At 39.9% G+C, this 23,397-nt stretch overlaps 1 protein-coding gene across 1 annotated transcript in view; it reads right to left on the bottom strand.

Moving 5' to 3' along the window:
* Positions 1–1,866: 1,866 nt before the first annotated feature.
* STIM2 (stromal interaction molecule 2) overlaps positions 1,867–23,397 on the bottom strand; it is a 96,083-nt gene continuing 74,552 nt past the window's right edge. The window contains exons 4-12 of the mRNA XM_061584325.1: positions 15,731–15,842; positions 14,798–14,913; positions 13,345–13,522; positions 12,754–12,931; positions 10,137–10,304; positions 7,612–7,712; positions 7,158–7,396; positions 4,896–5,130; positions 1,867–3,266 (exon numbers count right to left, since the gene is read on the bottom strand). Coding sequence (XP_061440309.1) covers positions 2,789–3,266; positions 4,896–5,130; positions 7,158–7,396; positions 7,612–7,712; positions 10,137–10,304; positions 12,754–12,931; positions 13,345–13,522; positions 14,798–14,913; positions 15,731–15,842 — 1,805 coding nt within the window. The 3' untranslated portion in view covers positions 1,867–2,788. The remainder of the gene's footprint in view (positions 3,267–4,895; positions 5,131–7,157; positions 7,397–7,611; positions 7,713–10,136; positions 10,305–12,753; positions 12,932–13,344; positions 13,523–14,797; positions 14,914–15,730; positions 15,843–23,397) is intronic.

The raw sequence follows: 23,397 nt of genomic DNA, 5'->3' as shown, positions 1-23,397 counted from the left end.
TAGACAGGCAGACACAGAAAAAGATTAATGGGTGCAAAGGTGTGTCACAGAGATATGTGAAATTGAAATGTGACCTCCAAGGATGCATCCTTTTATGTAAAGCTATAAAAAGGCCCATCATTATAACAAGGCCTCAGGTGATCCATTATAAGGAGCATGTATTGAATCATTCAGGGGAGGGTTCTAGTGGGTAGTCATGTCAAGTTGCAACCTAGAGATTCTCCTTTTAGCTTTTGATCTGATGCCAAGTCAATTGCTGACTGCAGACACATATATGCACAAACACATAGTCCTGTCATTGGCTTCCTTCCTTATCTACTATAGCATGAAGGTTTGTATAACAGTAAGGAGATGTAGGTAGTAGGTAAGGACTGAGAGAGTGCAACTGCATTGACTCCTGATTTGGCAGTAGATTTAAAGGTAAAGGGTGGACTCTTCAGGTTGCCACCTATCAATCTCCTCATGGGGTAACAATAGCAAAGGCAAGGCAATGAAGAGGGCTGGTATTCTAAATGGTAAATGCCCCCTCCCACCGAGAAGTTCTGAATAATGGCGTTCTGGCAGAAAAATAAATACAAATGCTAAATATTTGTAGGTCCTTCACAAAGGCTTACCTACCAGCAAGATAGTTAGACTAACAATTATTCTGCTATGCAGTTATATGAATGAATGTCAGGAAACATGGATTCCCAATTACTAATGCCCATTGAGACTATGACCCACTGGGACTGGAACTTTCTCTGGAACAGAAATATGGCCCATTTCTTCCAAATGTCATTTGTGTTTGCTAGGCAAAGAGGAATTTGAGACGAAGACTGACTACAAGGCACTGTTTTTCAACCAACACAAAAATGGTGGTGGCTTTGAACAACCAGCCACTGTTTTAGTAAGAAAGCTTCTTCTGTTACTGAACGGTAATTTAAAACACAAAGATATATACTGAACATAAGACTGGCTGCTTTGATCTGAAAGCTTGACTCTTAACTTTCACCTCAACTTTAGATACTAAAATGACATTACACTGTAACAATCTATGTTCCTTTTAACACAAGATTACACTTCACTCAGATGCCTTAACATCTGTGTCTTAAAATTACATTGAAACCAGCAGCATAACATCAAGCAAATGTGGCACACACATAGGGGTGGATCACACCTGTATGTTCATTACTTGATTGCAAGATCACATGATGCCTTGTATGTGTGAATGGACCACCATCATTGTAACACCTCAGACAGAACTTTCATATAACTTCATGCAATTGCAAATACAATGCTTTTAAATAAAGTCTATTCACACATTCAGCTGCCAGTCATCAAGAGTGGCACATCCATGTGTGATCCCAAGCTAGTTAAACCAAAGAGCTAGGATTTTACACTAGTACCAAGGACTATAATAGGACTAGGACTGCAGTTCTAAACAATAACTTGGAAGGTAGACCCATTGAACCTCTAGAGAAGGGAAACTGTAGTTTGCTGGTGTGGATCCAACAGCCAAGTATGGTTTATGCTAAAAGAAGAATTAATTGAATCAACAGTTTACAAGGAGATGGAAGGAGAGTGTATGAAGCACAAGGCTTATTTTTGTAGCACCAAACTTTGGTTTGGCACTACTTCTAATGGATTCAGGGAGGCCTGCTACAAAAGTAAGCATGCTTGGGATTTGACTGTCAATTTGCTTACAAATCAAGCATGTCCAACAATAGGATTGAATATTAGTAACATGTATAGTTACTCCAATAAAATAAAATAAAAACAGCTATAGTACAATAATATGTGCTAGTAATGACATACAATTACACTAACCAACAAGAACTTGGGGGGTTGGGCTGGAAAGGGGGATGGCTAAATCAGAACAAGTCTGAGCACAATAGTATTTCCAATTTATTATCTTTGCCACAGTACAAATATTCACAAATCAAACATCCGTTGTCTGTCAAAGTATGTAAACAAGTGCCCACAGTTGTCCCTATCTCAGGTTTAAGGTTGTGAATGTCTTAGAAAGTCCTTCAAAATCAAGTTTTAAATTTTATCACTTGTGTATGGAATCCTCTTCTTTTTGCAACAAGTTTTTTTAAAAAAACCATTCAGCCTGTGCAATGCAATAAAATCACAGTGAAAGCCCTGGATAATCATGATTTTTACAACAGGACCCAATCCATTAGGTTAATAAATGAATTTAAAGAAGCATTCTGTTGACGAAGCGAGGTTCCAGTTCCAGAAATCAATTGTTAGAAATGCTAGTTTCTACGTAAAAACAACCTAAAAAATAACAAAGAACCAACCCAACTTTTCTGTCATTTACAAGTCTAAACAGTTTTACTTGCGAAGATACTTTCCAGTCAGGGAAACAGTAGTGCAATTTAAGTAGTTTTACTTCATTAAAAGTCACTTTCGTCCAGTATGCAAATGCCATAGCTTCTGTGGAAAGATAAGAAGATGCTTCGGTAAACAAGAAAAAACTTTGGGAAGCCCATGCAGGCTTATTAGTCCGTTAAAGCTTGTGTTAAAAGTGTTGTGTTTTTTTTAAAAAGAGTTTTATATATAAACTAAAAAAGCAGAAATAAATAGACATATAACTGTAAACTGTCTTGAAATTAAAATTTTTCAATAACAGCTGGCACAACTTGACTGTAAAGTCATTTAAAACAGAAGAGGGGTTGACCAAAGAGGGTTTCCTGCTATGGCATCCAAGCCCGGAAAACCAAGATAACTACATTCTTAATTTAAAAAATAAAACAAACAACAAGTCTAACAATGCCACAACTGAGCATTTCCTCCAGCAGGTTCACTTTGACTTCTTCTTAAAAAGACTTTTTATTTTGGAGGACTTTTTGTTTCGTTCCCCGTTTTGACAGAGGTCCTGTGAGGTGCTATTTATCCGAGGGACAGCTGCAGTATGATGGCCCGTTTTGCTTCCACTGCTGCCGGATGAACATGAGGTGTGTCGAGGCTTGGGGACTGGAACGCTGCTAGAGAGCTGGTTCATGCTGCAGGACTTCTCCAGAATGCCATTGTACACCTTGCTTGCTGGACTAAAGATCATACTTTTTGTTTCTGTCATACCAACACAGTCAGGAGAACCCCTCGAAATATCTGCTGTTAGGGAAGAAGAGTCTCCAGTAGACGACTCTTCCAGTGAGAGTTCCTCCCGTGATATTTTTTGAGGTGACAGAGGTTGATATATTTCAAGGCTTGACGGAGGAGACTGTTTCTTTCCAGAGGAATTTAAGGAGTCACATTCGGAAACTGTATCTTGTACTTCCCTACAGCAAAGAGGAAACAATTGTAAGGTATTAGAGTGTTCCATTTAAGGGTAAAAAAAAGTATCCCACTTACAATAATGAAATTACCACTTCACTAAAGCTTCCACAGGCTAAGGCTTTTATTTATTTATTATTTAAGTTATATCCCGTCCTTCCTCCCAGCAGGAGCCCAAAGCTTGGGAAAGCACCAGTTTTCAATCAAAGAATCTGCATCTACTTCTACTTAAACTATTACCAAAAGGTGCCCTAAATAAGCAGCAGATACATACAAACAGTGACAAATTTTTATTTGTTACCATTGCAAATAAAAACTGCAGTTGACAAGAGTAATAAAAAGAGGCATTTCCTTTTACCTCACATAAAGGAGGGAATGCCTCTTCTAAGTTGTTGCCCACTAACATACAATCACGAATCACCTGAAGACAGCAGGTTGGATCCAGAAGAAAATGCACAGAAGGGCATTGTGGGAGTCAAATTCCCTAGCACTCCCCTCCCCGTGGCAGCACTCTAGCCACCCACAAAGCCTCTCATGTAGGTAAGGGGACCTTGGTGAATGGATTGAGGTGGGGGGGCTGAAGGGGAAATGGGTATACCCCAAAATCAAGCAGAGAGACCTTCTGCATCTCCACCCAGTTTTCAGTGATCTCCCTTCTCCTTCAGCCCACCACTCCACAGCCAGCCCATTCAACTGGGTCCTCTAACCTTCAGGAGAGGCTTGGGGGAGTGTCAGAGGGCTGTCAGGAGAAGGCAAGACAGCTTCTGCCAGTCCTTTCCCATGCACCATACTGTGGATCTAACCAAAAGAAACTATGCATTTTACTTGAGAGCTATTGTTTTTACTCATACAAAATTATATTGATTAAATTTCATGACTGACAACTAAAGCTAGTACAATTAAACCAACTAAGATTTAAAGTGAGAAACAGCTCTACTTTTAATAAATATGATAAATTCATTGCACCACCCCAGCTTGTGATCAAAATAAATTAAATTTTATGAAATATATATATGGGAACAATTAATGTACTCCTTCTGCACTAAAGCAAAAGAACCAAGACCTATTGTTGTTTATCTAACCCTTTACTGTTTCATATGTTGGATCACAAAATTATAAAATTGTGTAATTGTTCTGTAGTTCACCCCTCCCCTTCTGTATCAAGGCTTCAAGCGGTTTACTTCACAGAAACTCCAGTGACCTAAGATGGCCCTGAAACAACAATAAAGTACCCAGAACAATCTCCTCTGCTGGCTTCATTGTCAGTCATCGCTTCAAAATCTCAAGGTTAGATCGTTGTTAACAGCTTTTATGTTGGGAAAGCCCTTGTAGAACATGCCAAGAATAGCCACCTGCCTCCTATAACAGGCAAGTCTCTAAGGTCACAGTATACCTTTAATGGCTCCCGACTATTCTTGCTTTCACATATCAAGCCCTAAATACTTTGGATCTTGCATACCAAGGAGGGCATAGGGGAATTAACAGTCTATCAATAACTCTCAAAACTCTATGGAAAAGTCTCTTTGTAATTCCTTCTCTGTGTCCAAGTCTGGCCAGCAAGGGCACAGACATTTCATGGAATTTCAAAGCTAGTTCTAGCCCAAGTCTTCATGCTGGTGTACTGATGCCCATACCATTGCTTGTCAGCAGTGAAGTAAATGGCCTCCTCCTCCTCCTCTGTACGGTAAGCAGCAGGGCAACTGGACACTGACAGGATGTCTGGATCTGCAGAGTGCAAAGTAGCTTGTGTATGTGGAGTGTGTTGCATTTGTGCTGTGCGTTGTGACTGAGGTGATGACGGCACAACATTTCTCCTGGAGCGACACATGCTACTGCTCCGTGCTAAGGTGCTTGTTTTTACAATGGACCCTGAGAAGAACAGAACAATGTTATTCAAAAATTAACCATCTGCTCGAAGTTATCAACTGAGCCATTACTCTGCTCCTCTCAGGAAGAGGAGGACACTTTAAAACTAGTCCTGAAAATCCTATCTACACAAACCCGTAGTCTAAGAATTTTCAGCAAAAGTTCCAGCAAAGATAGAATTCATTTTAATATTGAATAACATATTCTTCCTTCCTAAGTATTAATCTATACTTAAAATATATCAGCAAAGGACACAGGCAAGGGCAATGCAGGTATAAAACTGACCTCTGCTTGATGGAACTTCACAGTAGTCTTGGTTATCATATAAAGTCACACGAGAAATCACAAACCTAAGATGCTGGCAGCAACACATGACTCAAATATTTAACAGATATTATGATCAACTGGAATAAAAATAGGAATTCTATGTACATCTTTTATTAATTTTAAGGATTAAAACATTTAGTAAGAACAACCAGAAAAAAACTGTAGAACAAACCCTAGGTAACCTATGATACCTGAAGCAATGTCTATGGAGTCGTGGAAAATAGTAAAACAGGAAACAAAAGCAATTTCAAAACTGAAAGATTATTCAGCTGAAGAGTACTGTTGATTAGATCATTCTGATGAGAAAGCATTGGACTTCAGGATATCATTAAAGTCCAGATGAATCTGATCAAGGTTGTGCTTTGCTTATATGCCATCCTCCCCAAAATATCAGCAATTACTGATGTATTTCAGAAGCAAAGCAAGCCAAACGAATCTGCAAGTGCTACAGATGGGAGGGTGAGTGTATATTTTTTAAAAATTGCTTTATCAGTACAACCACAGAGCACTCGCCAATCAAAAGGTTAGAAGGGCAGTAGAGGGAAGGAATAATTTTCCAGCCATAACAATGGGAAATTTAAGCAGTGGAGAAAATGTGATAACCTGATGATTAAAGTACAACCTTTGAGGAAAAGATGTCTAGAAGCAGCTCTGTAAATAAAGTTTAAAGGGGTACTTGACAACCCCATGCCACACTTGCCTAAGTTCTCCTCCAGCCTTCCCCACCCCATTGGTACTCCTACTCTTACTCTGTGGGCAAGATTACCTTCCACAGAACAGGGAAAGAATGACAAGGGACTGCAAACATTAGCACCGCCCTCCCTAATAACACTCTTCATGTCACAGGCAGCCTCTGAGGCACTGTCCCTGTGGGCAAGGCTCTCTCCTTTCAGGTATCGCGGAAACAAGAGAGCCTAACAAGCTGCTTTCTGTTGGGGCTTCCAAATAGGAGCACTTTCTCTCTCCCCCCCCCCAACAAAAGCAGGGAGGAGAAAGCTTCATTCACACAGACAGCATTTGGACACTTCCTGAAAGAGAAAAAGCAGCTCTTTTAGCACCACACTGTGTACAAATAAGCATGGTTCTAAAATCTGCCACTCTGAGCATGCATCTGTTCTTTTCTTCTTTTCAGGAAACTAGAGGGTGGAAAAGAAAAGGCTTTCTGCACTTTCCAGGAAGCGAGCAGGAACAGCCTTCAAGAGTCCTGTCACCCCCTTCCTCCCCCTCTCCTTTAAAAGAGAAAAGCTGGACTCTACTAAAAGAGTGCATCTTCTCTGCTTCCTTCTTGGAAGGGTGGGAGGTTAGAGCGTTCCATGGTCAGTTTTCCAAACATAGTCCTGAAGACCCAAGTGAGAGAACTGTCCTTTCTCCCTTCCTGCTAGCAATTTGCAAAAAAATTAAACTCGATTAAGGAAAGTGTGTTTTCCCAAAACAGCTCAAAATATTCTCTCCTGGTTTAATTTTTATCTCCATAAATATTCTTTTCTCTCAAATTCAAAGTCCTTTCACTGACCATTAAATATCTGGGGTTTAATGTGCCAAAGTATGTCTACTTTTCTATACTTCTAGTATCTTTGTTCTGCTGGCTCTTACTAATCCCTCCAACCCTCTGCTTTATTCTGTACTTCATTTTGCCAATTTCTCTAATAATTGTAACCATTTGTTAAACTCCTGTGATCTTTATTAGATATACTACCACATACCATGAAATTGAGAAACTATCGGAGGAGTGTCTTCATCAAGGTCATCCACTCCCCCTGCAATTGGATATGGTGGAATGGAGACTCGTGGCATTACCACCCAACTATGATCAGAGTAAAGTGATGAAGTCAGACTAGGTAATCCTGAGTTATGTGCTATCTGGAAGCCACAAATCTTCTCAATCTGCTGCCATCGGTAGAGTCGCTCTCTCAAACAAGTGGTTAATTCAGAAAGTGATTTCCTGGGAAACAGTAAGGATTTTTTTAAAAAAAGTTGTACATTTGAAAATGTTTATGATCAGCCATATTAATGTGCACAATATTGTAAGTATTCAGGAGCTACAAAAGACATTTATGTTACAGATTCTGACATTTTTAACTTAAAATGCAGCCCACATTGAAATGCTGAACACTAAAGTATCAATGAAGTTTATTCACCCCTTATCAGTTCTCTTACTTTGCTTCCAGAATCTTGTGGTCCACTTCATCAAGAGAAGAGCTGTGTGCAACATGTAATGTCCCAAAGACGGTACTTCTCTTTTTCTTAATCTTTTCTGCCTATAATTAAAGGACAAATATGAAGCCAAAGCTTACAGTGCCTTGCAAAAGTAATCAGACCTGTGACCAATGCTCTCATATTACTGAATTACAAATGGTACATTGTAATTTCTTTTTGTATGATATTTTATTTTGAAACACTGAAACTCAAAATCAATTATTGTAAGGTGACGTTGGTTTTATGTTGGGAAATGTTTGTAAGAAACATAAAAAACTGAAACATGTTGCCTGCATAAGTATTCAACCTCTGAGCTGTGGAAGCTCCCAATTTACACACATGAAAGAAATTGCCCTATCCAGGACACAATTACCTTACCATTGGCCTCCGCTTGTGAACCATTCAAGTTGCTGTCACATTGTCAGGATAAATACCCCACTATTGAAGGTTGTAGATCTGAAGGAAAAGGAAGACCAAAGAGCATTCTACAGAAGTGAGAGATAATGTAATACAAATGCATAGATTAGGGAAAGGGTACAAACTAATATCCAAGTATTTGGCTATCCCAGTGAACACAGTTGGATCAATAATCAGGAACTGGAAGCTGCATCACACCACCTAGGCACTGCCAAGAAAAGGCCGTCCCTCAAAACTCAGCGCTCAAACAAGAAGGAGACTTGTGAGAGAAGCCACAGAGAGGCCAACAATAATTTTGAAGGAGCTACAGAGTTCAGTGGCTGGGAGTGGAGTAATGGTGCGCCAGTCAACCATATTAAGAGCTCTGCATAACACTGGTCTGTATGGGAGGGTGGCAAGAAAGAAGCCGTTACTCAAAAAGTACTATCTGAAAGCATGTCTGGAGTTGCCAGAAAGCATGAGAGTATCCCAGCCGAGATGTGGCAAAAGGTTTTGTGGTCAGATGAGACCAAGATAGAGCTTTTTGGCCAAAACTCAAAAGCGCTATGTGTGGCGCAAACCTAACACTGCCCATGCCTCCAGACACACCATCCCTACAGTGAAGCATGGTGGTGCTAGCATCATGCTATGGGGATGTTTCTCATCAGCAGCGACAGGGCATCTTGTTAAAACTGAAGGAAGAATGGATGGAGGAAAATACAGGGAAATATTGCAAGAGGACCCCTAAAAAACTGAAGCTTGGGAGGAAATTCATTTTTCAGCAGGACAATGATCCAAAGCACAAGGCCAAAGTAACATTGGAGTGGCTCAAGAAAAAAAAGGTGAATGTCCTACAGTGGCCCAGTCAAAGTCCTGATCTCAATCCCACTGAGAATCTGTGTCGCTCTTTGAACATTACAGTCCACAAGTGACGCCCAACCAACCTGAATGACATGGAGCAAATCTGTCAAGAAGAATGGGCCAAAATCCCTCCGACACTGTGTGCAAAGCTGGTACATACCTACCCCCAAAGACTTAAAGCTGTTACTGCAGCAAAAGGTGGCTCTACCAAATATTAATGTACTTAACTCCCACACTTATACAAGCAACATGTTTCAGTTTTTTATGTTTCTTACGAACATTTCCCAACATAAAACCAATGTCACCTTACAATAATTTATTTTGAATTTCAGTGTTTCAAAATAAAATGTCATACAGAATGAAATTACAATGTACCATTTGTAATTCAGTAAGATGAGAACATTGGTCAGGGGTTACTTTTGCAAGGCACTGTATATAAACAATGTAATGGATAAATAGTAATATATATCCTTTTTATAGCAAGGTATGGGAGACATTAGCAGCTTAAAGTATTATGACCTGAGAACAGCATATCCAAAGAGACACACTGTCCTACCATGATCTATAAAATAGAGCAAAAACTCCCCCAAGGTTTCCCATCTTCGCCTACATGAATACTGCAAGGGGCATATTCAATGGTACTCTCAACAAGTGCCTCACAACTACAGAACTCTCTCAAACTGGAAACTTCCCAAAAGCATCTTTTGAAATGGTAGAGATATGGAGTGAGATTAGCATTTATTTATTATTTTATTAAAATTATTTATAAACTGCCTTTCAAAGCAAGACATCCCATCATATTGTACAATGAAATATTAAATACAATTAAATTACGTTAAACTGAATAACTTATGTTTGTTTTCTCAAAGGTTATCTATCATAGACTTTAAACTACAGGACAAAATTATAAAGTGGAAAACTTCAAAAGCTGGACTGAACTTGGAAAGCAGACTGGGGGCAGGCTAGAAGAGTGACGGGGCAGCTGCCTAGGGCACAGCTCTTAGAGGAGTGGAGGCATAGCGGCAGGGAGCAAAAATCTGCAATGTTCTCCCATTGTAACTATTCTTTTGGCTCAAAATTTGAAATTGGAGGGAGGACCAAGCAGTCTGCCCAGGATACACATACATTTAGCTGCAATCCTGCATTCCAGAATTGTATAATCTCAGCAACAAAATCAGCAGGGAATACATGCCAGTTTTGATGGCTGATGACTCAAGAATGCACAATACCTCTTCCTTGGCAATCGCTAACTGCATTTCTGCATTTTGTCTCTTAATATTGTAGTATTGTACTTCCACTTCATGTGTCAGCTGGAGCCATTTCTGCAGCGCATCAGGAACAGACCAATTGCTTCTTAGTTCAAATTCTTTCTCAGCCTTTTTTAAAGCCATGCGGACCTAGAAGTCAGAAGAGGCATGCAAAGACATAAAGATACTAAGCCTGAAATGTAAAACATATTTTTTAAAAAAAGCTTTCGCCCATTAACACTTCTATAGGGATGAGTAATGTAGTTGGTTAAGCAACTGAAACAGATTTAAAAAGATGCCCCCATTAATCAGACAGCAGAATTTACAATTCCTCAGGATTAGTGCAATTACTTTAAAAACACTAGTACATTCAGAAACTATAGGTGGCAGACACCATCTTCAAAGAGGCGTTCATTTTCTCAGGCACAGGAAGAAATGCCTCTTCTTAGGTGGTGACTGCCAGGGCCAGAACAAGGTCTCTTGGCACCCAGGGCAAACGACATGAAACACGCCCCTGAATGTCATATTTCTGGTGTAAAAATTAATTATTTGTAATAAAGTACGTGCAAGAACATTACAGTAGCAATTAAACCAGGAACATGAAAAAATCATAATCGTTCTGTTTATTACTTAACCATTGTTTTTGTTGCAGTATTACTCGCCCCCACCTCCAATTACATTTGGTACTACCCATTACCAATAATCTCACCCAACACTTTATTAAAATTAATTTAATGTTTGTAAATAATGTGTATAAGTATATCATGTATCACATAGCGTTAATAATTATTTGGGCGCCCCCTTGAATCAGGCGCCTGGAGCAAGGGCCCTGCCCTGGTGCCTATGATACACATGTACATCATCTTAATGACAAAATATACTTTCTTCTTTTCAGAACTTTTGCTTTTATTCACATACAATATTATACAGATTTAATTTATTAATGAACAGATTAAAACTTATATGATTAATTTCTTTGGATAAGTCCCTTAGTTATAACAGTGCTGTGATTTCATTTGCTTTCCTTCCATTTCCTTAGACCACGCAGGGATAACCCACAGCCTGCATGCAGCCCTTGGCCACCAAGCCTCTGAGAGCCACATCCACTTCTCCACACTAATTCTCCATCAGCTGTAGAGCGGGAAAAGATTCCTGTTCCTGCATGGCTTTAGGTTAAATCTTGAACTCCCCAGCAATCCTGATGTAGCTGGGGAAGGGAGAGGGAGGTTAAAGTGTGCATAAAAGAGAGAGAGTGAGTCTTTCTAGGGGAAAAGGTTGCATGTCTGTGACGAACAGAGAGTAAGGGGAAATCCTATGCCTATGTAGGAAGTGGGTGAGTCTACAGGCGTGGGGGATGATGGAAGTGGGCATCAGGATGCTAGCCTTGCCCACCACCAAGTCTGGCCCTGCCCCTAAAATGCGACCCTCAACTGCCCACCCACTGCTTCATGTAGTCGTCAAGAGCAAAGAGGTTGCCCACTCTTGCCTTAAACAGAAATCTGAAGCTTCACAGTTTACTCTGTCAAGTCTTAGCAGTGCTACTTTACATAAAAGAAAGCACTGAAGTGTTAGAAAACTGCTATTCTTGCGGCAATGCTGAACCTAAAGATTCTTGGTGGCCTGAATTTGTCTTGCTCATTAACAATCAATTGGAGTAAACATTACTCTAGTGTTTTTCAAACATAGGTGATACACAGGAGCACTGGCCATAGGTAGACTCAACCACTGATCTTCTGGAGGCTGGGACAGAGCCCTGTTCCTTTAGCCACCATATACTAAGAGCCATATACTTCCTAGGGCTCATGTAGATGTACTGGCTCTTTACCTTGCTTCACCTCTCTCTATTTTGATTTGTCTCTGTCCTTACTGATCCCTCTATAAACATCTCTTGCTGTTAGCAGGGTTCTATCTGTGAAACTAAACAACTACCATGTGGAGCTCACAGGCTCCAGTCCTTCCTTTGCCTTTACCTGTCCTGCTTTAGTCCCCAGGCTTGCAGCCTTTCCCTGTTTCTTCCTTTCTACTGATAGTTACACCCACTTCTCTTCCAGTTTCAGCCTCCAATGTCTAAACTATATTTCTGGAATTGAGCTCACCTTGCCTCTCTGATCTGTGATTTCATCTTGCTCCTTGGTCTGATGCCATAGTGCCACTACCTTGCTGGGGAAAAAGCTCAGCTTCGGTGAAGATTGAGGTCCTTCTGTTCTCCCCAAAATGCCCTAAACCTATAGTGGGGCAGCGCTTCATTAAAAGCAGCATATAATGTCTATGCTAGATGATCTATAACTCTATGAGTTAGCATAATGAATGAATGACTCTTTATTTTTACCCCGCCCTTTTTCCAAACTGGAACTCAGGGCGGCTTACAAATAAAACTACATGTAGTTAAAAGCATACAAAAACATACAATTAAAATACAATTAAACTATACACAACCTTAAAACCATGAAACAGGCACTTAAAATACTAAAAAAACAATTTAAAATAATACAAATAACTAATTATTTAAAAAGCAGCTACCACAGCAGACATGATGTGCCACAAAAATCCAGGCAGAAACATTTTTTTTTCAGAAATGGAAATTTTCATTTACAAATACCTGCACCAGCTCCTCTTCTGCATATTTAAGTCTGCTGAGTTCACATTCTGCTCCCTCCCGCAGCTCTCTCAGCCGACACGCTTCCCGTTTTGCATCACTGATTTCATCCATCATCTTGCGCTCCAGGTTTTGCTTTTCAACAGCGACAGTCCGATTTTCCTCCTGTGCTTTTTCAAGCCTTCGAAGTAGAATTTTTTTCCACACGTTACCAGTATTTATTTAGTTCTGTTCATAGCTCAGTTGATTAGACAAGCAGTCTAAATAATTCTGTGGTATCACCATGGTAACTCACTATACCACCCATACTGAGAGGTTAAACACTAAAGAGTTACCAGTTGCTTAACAAACTAGCTGTGCTTTACTGTCAAATTTGGGAAGAACATCAGGACCCACAATCTCATAACTTCACAGGAATGCTGACGTAGCTTAGTGGCTAAGTGTAACTTGGGACGTCTCCTATTCATGTATCATCTTAACCATGAAATCACAAGGTGGCATAGGCAAACCTCTTGCAGTATAGGTATAATCATATTGATTTGCCTTGCAAGATTGTCATAAGGACTTTTTCAGTGTTGTATATTTTTCACATACCTCTCTTGCAATTCACATAAACTCTGCTCTGCTGTCTGAAGGCTTTCTAAATCTTTCATCATTTTTGTTATATGCTCTTTTGAAGTCTTGTTTTGAGTATATGCAAACCAGCAGCCCCCAACACCAATCACTATAGAAATTGTGAGTATGAAATCTTTCATCCAGTTGTGAGGTGGTCCTGAAAAATGCAGTTAAACAAGAGTTAAATATCTAGATTTAGGCACTAAACAGATTAGGACACAATGCTAAACCAAGCCTTGAACTCATGTGTTCCCCTTCCAGCATGGCTATGAGGAATTCAGAAGCTTTTATTTCCATTTTAGATTAACCAGTTTGTCTAGGTCTAAGTCTGGTTGGTACTCAGCACAAACTCTCCTCTCTTGGCAAAATGCTTGCAAGTTTGTCTTAAAGAATAGGCATGTAATCCTGATAGGTTCAAACCATAGTTACGTTAAGTTGGCTTGTTTTCACTAAACATATTTAAGATTACCTACACCACCAGCAGCAAATAGCTACACATGGTGCTGAGATAAAGGCTGGTAGACAAGCATTATTTGGTGTAGCTCTAATTTAGAATTCAGCTGCTCATCTGCCTTTCCTTTGACTCAGAAGTGATGCGTTTGGCATCTGAGGCCCTCCTTCATGTGCCCCTTCTGAGGGAGGTACAGAGGGTGGTGACATGAGAGAGGGCCTTCTCAGTGGTGGCCCCCCACTTATGGAATGCTCTTCCCAGGGAGGCACGCCTGGTGCCATCATTATCTATTTTTAGACACCAAGGAAAAAACATTTCTCTTTTCTCAGGCATTTGGCTCATAATTTTGGAGAGCTTTTGGAGGACTCTGATGTTGCAGCCTCTTTTAGGGGATAGGTCCACTGTTGTTATATTTAGGTGTTTTTAACATTTTGTTTTGTTTAAGTTTTTATACCGGTTTTAACTTCTTTACCAATTGTAAGTTGCTTTGGGTTCACTTTTGTGAAGAAAAACGACTAACAAATTTAATAAACAAACAAATAAAAGCATTAAGTGAAATGATGGTAACTATAGTTTGTCTGAAACAAGTCAACTTCAAACAATATTATGAACCTGGTTTGTTTCAACAAGCTAAAACTAAGATGAATCATAGTTTAGGATTTAGATGCAATGCTAAACTGTAATTAACTTAAAGCAGAAATGAAAGTTTCCCAACACTTAGTGAGTACACCAGAGGACAAAAGAGTATACAACTCCAGGGCTTGCCTAGGCTTATTCCCAACATGATAAACCATGGTTTATATTTACTCTCAAACATATCCGCTGAAGGATATCACAATGGTATCACTGAACAATATTTTCTCAGTCGAATGAGCTAACCTAAACACAAGGTAAATTACAGTTCAGCCAAAAAAAATGCTTTCTGCTAGCAGGTTAAATGTCACATTGGGAGGAAGGGAGAGGAAATGAAATTGTACTAACGTGTGAGAGGTCCAAATAAAACAACATCCAAGGCCTTCAGCTGAAGTTTCTGTCTGTGGCTCCGATCAATGATTTTCAACTGAGAGTTCATAAATACAGGCTCATTAATTGCTATCCTGCACACAATAAAGTGAAGATTTTAGGATCCTTGTCCTGAAAGCAACTGTTAAAGACACAACTAAATATAAACATTCTGTTATATGCAATAACAAAAAAGTCAAACACTTCTAGTGCCAAGTTTGATATAACATAATGTCTTCGTTTAACCTGATACAGCATGAAACTTTTACATTTTCTTATATTGCCATTTCTTTGATCTATACCTGGAGGGTAATTTCACCAAATAATGAATAGTTGCAATGGCATTATTTTCAGGCCAATGAAAATAGCTACTACATAGTCCAAGTGTTTCTATTCAAGAATTGCATTACTTCTCAAGTGAAAGACTTCTGTAGATTGCCTTGAAGTTCAAATTAACAAAGCTTGCACCATATTATGCTACAGAACAAGAGCAGGGAACCTCTGGCTTCCAGATGTTGCTGAACTCCAACTCCCATCAGCCCCAGCAAGCATGGTCAATGGCCAAGGATGATGAGCGTTGTAGTTCAGCAACACCTGCTATACAACAACATAACAACTTCGTTATAAGGACAATTATGCACCATCAAGAAGTAGATTTCAGAAGGTAACAATGTTTTAGCATAAGAAATGTTTGAAGTACTTTAACCTTAAAGTTTCATATATTTCACTGAGCATGCTCTGCATGTACTGCTAGCACAACACTGCAATAGTTCCCCAGACAAGAAGAAAATGTGCAAAGTATGTATGTTACAAAGCCCACATTGTAAATTATGCACCTCTCTGAAAGCAGTGCTTCAAAACGTCCATAAAAAGCACAACATGTACAGAACTTATCAAGATCGAAAAATTCACCTTGGCAAAGTTGTTCCTTTAACATTATTTTCTCTGAAAGTCTTCTCATACCGAGGAAGTTCAACAAATTCCACCAGCCACTGAAGAGTCTCCTCGTGTGTCCAATTGTGAACTACAACACAAATACAAATACTATTTTACACAGGCTGGATTATCAAGAATTAAACCAACTGCACACAACAAAGAACAAAAGCAAGTTATTGGCAAGTTTGCCGACTTCATCATGTGCTCATTGGAGTCAAGATTACAGAAAGATTATAAAGATGTAATTCTTAAAAATATTTCATTATTAAAAATTCCACGGCATAATCGGGAAAAAAGATCTTGTGACAAGTGAAGTGTACATAGAGTTCTGATCTTCTTGTCCCTCATCTCACACTGTAGAAGAGAGCATAAGCAAAGGGCTGATGTGACCATTTAAGGTAAACTGAGATCTCTGTTCACATCCGGCAGAATCTCATATGGTTTCAAGCCACTGAGATGACAGGAAGAACATGAAAAGAAGGCTAGTTGAACAATGAGAAAATGAAGAAAAGAAGGCAACATAGAAATACTACAATACTGCTACCTTTGACGTTTAACACTTCAAACACAATCTCATGTATACCAATACTAGTGTCAATTCTCAGAGTGCTTGTCCTTAGGGCACCACCTACGTACAAGAAGAAGGAATCAGCAGGCTCAGAGGAGCACCAAGGTTTCAGGGGAAAAAGAAAAGGCTTTAGTCCCAACCCTTCCACAAGCCCAACAAGACTGAGCATGCTCAGTGGCTATGGAATGTTGAATGGCTTAGGGGGAGAGGACAGGAAACCGAGGGGTGGGGAAGGGGGGAAAGAGAGGGGGAATGGTATAGAGTGGCTGCACAGAAGCCTGAGCAGAAACACTGCACACTACAACTTTTTGCATCCATTAATGACCTACATATATAAAAAAACAAAGTTATCATTGTTTAACAAGCTGTAGAGTTTATCTTCCTCTTCATATGCAACAGCTATTAACATGAAGACTAGTGCTCTCTATGTTCAAGAACTTGCAGACTATAAGAAAGCACAATGACTGAAATCTAGAAAGAACCGTAACCTTGGCCTCAGCTCACAGCTTTAGGAATTACATGATCCTATCACAACAAGCTAGTAATATTCTTACTGGAATACTAAGAGCTCTTGGAATGCCAAAGTGCTTGCTCCCACCCAGTGCAATCCTTACTTTTCTTTCCTTCAAAAGCAGGCATTTCATGATTCAAGAACCCCAAAATAATAATTATCTGCATGACAGATAATATTTATTTATTTATTTTATTTATTACACTTGTATACCGCCCCATAGCTGAAGCTCTCTGGGTGGTTTACAATTAAAACATAAAAACAAATATACAAATTTAAAAAACACATACTTAAAAGCCAATTAAAACACATGCTAAAATGCCTGGGCCGTGTATAGTAAGATCTTCAGCAGTATAGCAAGCCGGGGGGGGGGGAAGGGCTGTGCAGCTCAGTGGTACAAGTCAGCATTAAAAATACGAAGGCTAATAAAAAGCCTGCCTAAACAACATTAGTTTACACTGTCTAAGTGAAGGAAGGAAGGAAGGAAGGAAGGAAGGAAGGAAGGAAGGAAGGAAGGAAGGAAGGAAGGAAGGAAGGAAGGAAGGAAGAAAGAAAGAAAGAAAGAAAGAAAGAAAGAAAGAAAGAAAGAAAGAAAGAAAGAAAGAAAGAAAGAAAGAAAGAAAGAAAGAAAGAAAGAAAGAAAGAAAGAAAGAAAGAAAGACACTCTCGTGGGAGAGAATTCTATAACTGGATTGTCACCACAGAAAAGATTCTCTCATGCAACCTGACCAACCTAGCATCAACCCATGCCAGGAGACAGAGAAGGGCCTCTCCATCAGATTTGGGGAGAGGAGACAGTCCTTTAGGTACCTTGGACTGAAGCAATTCAGGACTTTATAGGTAATACCCAAGAGTTGTGCCCAGAAATATACTGGTAACCACTGCAACAGTTGAAAAATGCTCTTGGTAGTTCCACTGCCCTCAGAGCCTCAGGGGGTAGTGACCTGGGAGAGGGCATTCTCTGGGGCAGCCTCTAAGTTGTGGAACTCCTTCGCCACACAAAGGTGTGTCTGGCACCTTCACTATACAGTTTCAGCAAATCAGCTCCTCTTTACTCTGCCCTTTGACACCTGAGATGTATATTTTGAGACCCACCCTATCTTTGTAGGTTGCTCTAAATTGTTTTAAAGGATGCATTTTAAATAGTTGTAACCCATCCTGGGACCGTCTTATAATAATTAAAAATGGTACAATATTCTTTTAGCACCATGTTCCTGTAAGTATCCTAGGTGCTTCATTCTGGACCAGCTGAAATTTCTAGAAACGCCTCAGGGACAGCCCCACACAGTGTAGAACTGCTGTAACATGCTCTGTTTGCCTATCCTGACCTTCTTTGTCCAGCACATTACTATCTGTCATATGAAGCTTACACCATGCCCTCTTCATCCTTTGATATCCATTTCACCTCTCACTTTACTCCTTAAATTTAAGCCCTAGTGCAGCCTTTCCCAACCGGTGTGCCTCCAGGTGTTGTTGGACCACAACTCCCATCAGCCTCAGCCATTGGCAATGCTGGCTGAGGCTGATGGGAGTTGTGGTCCAACAACATCTGGAGGCACACCGGTTGGGAAAGGCTGCCCTACTAAGTCTATAGGCAATGGCCAGCCCACCACATTTTTGAATCCTCCTAACCTGCAGTCTTTGTCCTCCTAGACTAATGCCTGCTTGCCTCTAAACTGTTCCTTCAAGACACTTTTCTAAGTCTGTGGTCAGGGTTTTTTCTTTTTAATTCATTTTAACAGCACATAGTTCCTGAACTGCTTTTACATTGTTATTTTTCCTTATTATTAATTAATTAATATTATAGCTCCTTGCTCCCTTCATACCTATCTTCCTGAATTGCCCTTGCTCCCCAAAAGAAAGCCATTCCTTGATCAACTTACTTCTAACGCTTTCAGGCAATCACTTCTCCGTGGGAGTTTTGGCAATGGGAAAGAATAATTAAGCAAAATCTTGATTTTGTTTCTAGAATGAGCAAGAGATTTCAGCATTTCAATAAGCAAGGGACTAAAAAAGGCTTTCCAGGGTACATACAACCAATGGCTGCTCACATCTGGCTTAGAAATTTCACCAATGAATGGCTGAAATGCACATTATATGTGCATATTATAAAAACCCGCCTGAGGGAAAGTGGCTAGTAATTCCAAGGTTAAGCAACCCCACTTCATTTCTCCATACACTCCCTCCCAAAGTCAGCTTCATTACAAGAATGGGCTGTCAGGGTTTTGTTATGTGCTTTTGCATGTTCCGTATGAATCTGCTCAAGAACAGAGGTCAGTGTTAGAGACCCTTCTCCATGCACCCTGTCTTCAGAAGTGACTCAGGTGGTAGATGGAGAAAGGGCCTTTTAGACAGTGGTACCTGTTTGTGGAATGCCTTCCCAGGGAAACAAACTTGGCACCTCCATTCTTCAATTTCAGGTAGTAAGTAAAGGGTTTTCCCCGCACAAAGGCATTTAATTAGTTGATGACAGTGCCCTGAGAGTTTTTATACTGAGTTGCTTTTAAGTGTTTTTATCCTTTTGTGTGTGTTGTTTAATAAACTATTTTTTTGCTTTTATTTATCAACTGTTTTTACTTTGTTGTTACCTGCTTCTCAATTTGTAAACAAATTCCAAAAGATGTATTAAAATATAGATATAGATACATTCAATAAAAGTTTTGTTTGGCTAGAAGATGCACTTAACTAAAGTATTGAAAATGAAGAAAAGTTAAAGGGAATGTATTTCCCAATATTTGCCATTTTATTTAAAAGATGTTGAAATTCTTCAAACCATATGAAGACTGATGTCACAAGCACCTATTGGATAATGCCCTTAGCACTGTAGATGATGAGCAGCACTTCTCCCAACCTCTGGCTCATACCCATCTTGAATGCTCAGCCAGCTAAATGTTGACTTGCACAGGAGCAGAATGGAGCAGTCCCAAGGAAAAGTGTAGAAGCTCCTCAAAAGTCCCCTTACTGCAAGTTATGTTACTCAGTGTTGCCATGGGCAATAATAGCCAATATGCAGTTGCACAAATATGGAGTAGATACCCCTTTATTAGCATGGAACCGGGACTAATATGTAGTATTGATATATTAGTCTATTTTCATCTGGTTCATGGATCCTGTGGGGCCAAAAAGTGGTATTTAAACAATAAGGGAGGAGGAGGGATATGTTTGCTATGATGTGATCATTTAGATCTTGGGTGGCCAATGTGGTGCCAATGTGGTGCCCTCGTGTGCACATGTGCCTGCAGAGGCCTTCCCTTGTGTCCAAAAGCTTCCCTCCCCATACTGAAATTAGATTTCAAAGAAGAAATTCTATGGTAGACAACATAATAGGTTGCAGTTTATGCATATGATGCCCACAACAGTTTTTCCAGTTTACAAATATGCCCACAGGCCCAAAAATCAATTCCCGATTTAGATAAGCCCCAATTATTACTTTCACTGTTAGAATTCTGGGGAAAGTAAAAGTGCACGGAGTTCAAACAAAATCCACTACAAATTAAAAGCCTAAGTTGTGGCAGGCGATTCGGAGAAAGGCATAAAATGTCACAAACAGGAGCTCATTATTTAGTTAAACACTGAGGTTCCTGTTCACCACATAATTAATTTCCTGTGGAATCTGATGGGAGATTTTGCAAGGATTAATGTGTTGGTATTGCTGAGACTCTAATCCTGCTACAGCACATTTCCAGAAGTCGCTCTACCAAAGGCACACAGTTGTCAGTGGGAATGTGCACACACCTTCCTATAAAAAGCCCCAAGCTGTATGCTTCCAAAGAGGACTTGGAGCATGTGGCCCACGCAATTGATACCAGAGATAATTACGAACAACAAAGCCTGGTCATATCAGATAAAAAATATATACCTGGAGCTTCCATCTACTGGAACCAATTCAAATACTACAGCAATTCATGGCAAATTATAAGGACACTTTTACTGCAAATAACAGTTCTGCAAGTAACACCTCACTGTAGACACAAAGCATGCCAAGGCAATGAAGCACACTATCATATCTAGATGAATTTGGACAGTTCTTCCCTGCAAGCTAGTGTTGCACTAAATTTATTACTAATCAGCAACAAACTAGATACCATTTTTTTCCAAACTGCCCCTCTTTTCTGCGAATATGATTTCAGCTGTGGATCAGACAGCAGATGTGATGGCATGCTGTACTCTGAATCACTGTCACAACTGCAGGGACAATATCCACCTCCACCCCTGCTCCAAGCTGGAGAGAAAGGCTGGGCTTTTCTCGTCAAACTGGTCAGAAGGCAATGGAGTACTTGCCATGATGAGCAGAATTGTGGCCTCTTGTATAAGTATCTTACATGTACTCATCTATCTTTTTAAAGCAGGGTATTGTGTAAAAGTTGTATTCCAGACCAAGAAAAATCTAAGTTTCTCATCAGTTCAACAGGAGGCTAAACATACTGCTACTCTCACTCAGAATGCCACTATAACTGCACCAGATTCGGCATTCTCTCTCCCACTTTTGCACAGTTCCACTTGGTTTATTTTAAAGGGGCACTAACACATATTCATAATCAGCAATAGCAGTTTCAGTTAGGCTAATTACACTTTACATGAAGTAGCCCATTATTTAACAATTTATTTTTTAAAAAATATCCCCCATAGAAGTAACACTAGTCTTCCTTTAGCATCACTTTATCCCACATTTTTGAATATGAAGGTTATAGCCACAGCTTCACAGCTGAAGGAACTCCAAGAACCCAAGACTGATCATGAAACTCAAGATAGGAAAAAATCAAAATAATAAGAATTTACTTTAGTAGGTTACGACCTCTCCAACAAATATAATAGTTGTGAGCAGAGAAATAATCACTGTTACTAGGTATTATATAGTCATGAGAGTGGCTGTATACTATAGCCAGCATGGATTTTTCACATTCCGCAATGTTAAATTGAAAATACCCCCATGCCATTCTGATGCTTCCCATAAGCTCATTTTAAAACAAAACCTTACACAACTTATAGTCCTGAACTCAGAAACACTGGTTTAACAATCCTCTCAATTTTCATGGTGATACACAAAATGAGAGAATCAAGAATTCAAAGTGTAAAGAGAGACAGGAAAAAAACAGACCCCTTTTGGACTTCTTTCTGTTAGAGTTCTCATAATTTGTTGAAATTAATTAAAAATCACCCATGTCCACAGAGTACCTGTAATCCTATTACTGACTATGCCCCATACTCTGATCTTCATCTTCTGCACTTTAAAAGTTAAAAAAATGCTTGGCTGATTTTTAATTAAGAATTTTAAAATTTAAGTCTATTATAACGTTGGGCAATGTAAGAACCAACTGTCAGTGTTCTAAAAGCCAGACTCACAGCTGCTTGGCTAAGCTAATCAGGGGGCCACACCCACCCCAGACCTTGTTTTCACTTTAGACAGTCATAGCTTCCCCCAAGGAATCCTAGGAAGTGTAGTTTGTGAAGGGTGCTGAGAGGAGACTCCTATTCCCCTGACAGAGCTCCAGTGGCCAGAGTAGTTTGTCAGCCGCTTTGATTGAAGCTCTGTGAGGGAACAGGGCATCTCCTAGCAACCCTCAGCACCCTTCATTAACTACACTTCCCAGGATTCTTTGGGGAAGCCATGACTAAACTTCTGGTTTAGATGTGGCCAGTGACAGCTTTGGTTTAAATTTAGGTGGGAGACTACATGTGCCTGCTGTAGAATAAAAAGGTGGGGGGAATGCTGAAAAAGAATGATACTGTTCACAATATTTTCCTTTTGGAAAGGAAAGGGGCTTCCCCTCTGCCCAGTTCCCACCAACCAAATCTTCTCCCCTCTCCCTTCCTCCCTGCCCCTCTCCCAGGTCAGTTTCACCTATCCTAAGCATGATTGCATGGGAGTAAATTCCACTGAACTTAAAAAGTATGCAAATGATCAAACCTGTCCTCGCCTCCCCTCTCTCCTCCCCGTCCTCCTCCCCCATGGTCAATTTTACCTATCACAAGCATGATTGTATGGGAGTAAATCCCACTGAACTCACTAAGCATGCAAATTATCAGACCCGCCTTTCTCCTCCTTCCCCTCTCCTCTCCCTTCCTCTTCCCTTCTTCCTCCTCTCCCCTCTTCCTTTTTCCTCCTCCCCTGCCCACTCCAGCCCAAAAATTGCAAAGTAAATTTAACATATTTAAAGTGACTATCTGAACTCTGTCGACAGTCTTAATATTGTTGCTTCCTCCCTGCTAAAACAAGATCAGCACAGCACATGTTTTGTTTCTGTTATTTGGGCTGACTGCAGGTGTTGACACCACTCACCATATGCTTAGAGGCAAATTCTTCCAAGCTACAGAGAAAGTGGATTGGACTGTGAAAGACCAACCCAAATTGTCTTTGCATTTTGACAAATTTGTAGGGCAGTACAATATCTCAGAGAGGAGGTCAAGTCTCCTGCTCCCCTAGCGCATTCACTACAGCTGCCCAATTTCCCTGCTTTTTAAAGTTTGATAGAAATATCTGTGGGCTATAGGTACATTCTTAAACCATATGGTTTTTTGCTTATTAGTGAATATTATATAAATAACGTAGCTATTTACAGTTAG

This window comes from Rhineura floridana, chromosome 9 (assembly GCF_030035675.1).
Source record: "Rhineura floridana isolate rRhiFlo1 chromosome 9, rRhiFlo1.hap2, whole genome shotgun sequence".
Taxonomy (NCBI): Eukaryota; Metazoa; Chordata; class Lepidosauria; order Squamata; family Rhineuridae; genus Rhineura; species Rhineura floridana.
This window is presented reverse-complemented; position numbering and strand designations above follow the sequence as displayed.